The 2,500-nt window shown below is 37.9% G+C and overlaps 1 protein-coding gene across 1 annotated transcript in view; it reads right to left on the bottom strand.

Moving 5' to 3' along the window:
• The window catches only part of LOC137996455 (DNA polymerase theta-like), an 18,933-nt gene that overhangs the window by 13,636 nt on the left and 2,797 nt on the right, over positions 1–2,500 (bottom strand). Inside the window, exons 2-5 of the mRNA XM_068841877.1 lie at positions 1,801–2,225; positions 1,131–1,327; positions 823–971; positions 1–260 (exon numbers count right to left, since the gene is read on the bottom strand). The exon at positions 1–260 is cut by the window's left edge and continues 20 nt beyond it. Of these exons, the coding sequence (XP_068697978.1) occupies positions 1–260; positions 823–971; positions 1,131–1,327; positions 1,801–2,225 (1,031 nt within the window). The remainder of the gene's footprint in view (positions 261–822; positions 972–1,130; positions 1,328–1,800; positions 2,226–2,500) is intronic.

Genomic DNA, 2,500 nt, shown 5'->3' with positions numbered 1-2,500 from the left:
TTGTAGCCAGAGATGTATCGCACTTTAGTCAGAAAGAGCTCCAGCAAATATCCCCGGTGTGGATCACCAATCATGTGCATCTCATCCACAACAACAATTCCAAGAGAAGACAGCGCTTTTTTCTCCTCCAGTAGTCGGTTTAGCAGGCTATTGGCTTTCTCTATGGTACAGACTGCTATATCGACAGAGATTAACCCCCCAGGTGGGGCGTGGCTTCCCATATATCCATCCACTCGCACCCCCGCTTCCTGATAAAGACGCTAAAGGAAAGAAAAAAAAAAGCAAAGGAACATTAAGGTTATAAACAACTTACTATGATTACGAATTACTAATGGTGATAGACAAAGAATAAAGAGGGAAAAGCTGTGCCATAATGGAATGCCTGTAATAACTCTGCATCGCTTAGAAGAAGCACAACAGCCTCTCCATGGCACCTACACTCTGCTTCTCATAATGGTGGCGAATATCTCTTGATAAGAATTCTTGACTAAAGCAGAGATCTTTGGTCAAATTTCACCATTCGGACAACGCGTTGAGCTCGTTTGCCTGAGTCACTGCCTCCATGTTAAGGACCAAATAATATCATATTTTGTTTCTTCAGATTACCGTGTAGGAAGAGACAACCGACTATACGAGACCTCCCTAATTTTATGAGTGATGAAAATTTCTTGTTTTGTGAGGGTGAATTATTCTTTGCTTGCAACCAGATAGTGATTATGATGATGAGGAGTCATTCAAATGCTTTTCTGCTCTTCTACGTTATTTCTCCTTGTACACTTGCTTTGGCATACAAATATTTGGATAATGATTCAAAGCAAGTACCTGAAGGTAAAACATCTTTTCACGAGCAACACTAATGAATGGAAGAATAAAAAACGCTTTTCTTTTTGTTTCCAGCACTCGTTTCAGCATTAATAACTCGGCAACCATCGTCTTTCCTGCACTGGTTGGGGCAGAGTATACCAAGTTGCCTGACATAAAAAAGGAAAAGTCAGAAACGATGAGATGACTTCAAATACACTTTAGTTAATAAGGAAGATGTAAGTAAAGCAGTAGTTTTTGACTTATCAAAAATCCAAAATATTTTTACTTTGGAAACAGGAAACAAAGAATGTTTCTCTCTGACATACCTCCCATGAGAACCCTTCCTGTGCGAAGACATTCAGCCTGCCATTCAAACATACGTGTGATACCCATCTCATGGTACCTTTTAAGGACAACAGGGGGAAGTCCCCAGGAAGACAGCTCCAAAGGACTCCCTGAGCTAATGAAATCAGGTTCCAGGATGCTCCTATTGAAGGATGTTGACAGACCAGATAAAATTTGGCTGAAATTTGCAAAAACAAAATTAATGAAATAAATCACTAAGATTGATCTATTACAATAAACAATGTATATAAAAATCTTTGTTACTCATAAATTTTTAAACTTGTGTCTGAGGTGTTGGCAGAGCCTTTTATAAGAAGCCTGACACCTAATTTTACCGCTGAAAATAACTATAAATTTATTTATTATGGCCACTGATTATTCAGAGAGTGGTAGAAATTTATTTCAGTCATCAAACATTCCCATGCACCAAAACTTCAAATTTAGGTTATTGTGAATCCGGCATAGCTGGTGAGATATTTTCTTGTGGTATTGCAAAAGCAAGCGGAACAACCAAACCATCAAACCACTGATTTACTCACATGTGTTGAAATGATTCCAGGATAAAATATCCCACCAGCTACAGTATGCAGGCTAATAATTTATTATTGTGTATCTTCATGCATAAAATCCTTGAATTATTGCTTAAATCACCTTTTGCTTGTGTTGTGTGCTTTATTTTCTGAGCTTTTCCTGGCAAGATTTGATGTGTCAGCACTACCCTCAAACATATCAAAAGCATGGTCTTCCAAAGGAGGAAATACCGGCGACTGTGTAGATGAAAACAATGCCACTTGTTCAGAGTCTTCAATTGGAGTAGAAATGCGACCCCTGACAGGACCAAAGTTGTTGAATGCTGTTCCATTTCCTTTGCCTCGACCAAGGTGTGGAGTTGAGGTAGTCTGTCCAGCCATTTTAGGTGTTTTTTGTTTTTGGCCTTGTTTAACATCTTTACAGGAAGCAGTAGGAGAAAGAGGAGGTGGATCACAAAGAAAATGTTGTTCTATCTTGTCAACTTCAGATAATCCTGCAGCGTCAAGCTCAAAACCATATGACAAGTTAAAGGAGGCACTGGGTGACTGGTTGGCCGGAACGAAAATAGCAAAATTAATGATTGAGGTATTTCCTTTAGATAAGGTAAGATAATTTATTTTACGTCTACATGGGGAGAGTGGTTGATCTGATCCTCAAAAGCCAGAGGCTCATGTTCAAAGTGTTGACAAATTAAATTATCTGAGTCTATTTAACATATAAGATTAATAAAAATACTAAGTACTACTACTACTACTACTACTACTACTACTACTACTACTACTAACAATAATAATAATAATAATAATAATAATAATAATAA

The sequence above is a fragment of the Montipora foliosa genome, chromosome 3 (assembly GCF_036669935.1).
Source record: "Montipora foliosa isolate CH-2021 chromosome 3, ASM3666993v2, whole genome shotgun sequence".
Lineage (NCBI taxonomy): Eukaryota > Metazoa > Cnidaria > Anthozoa > Scleractinia > Acroporidae > Montipora > Montipora foliosa.
Note: the sequence above shows the minus strand (reverse complement) of the source record. Positions and strands in the feature narration are given on the sequence as shown.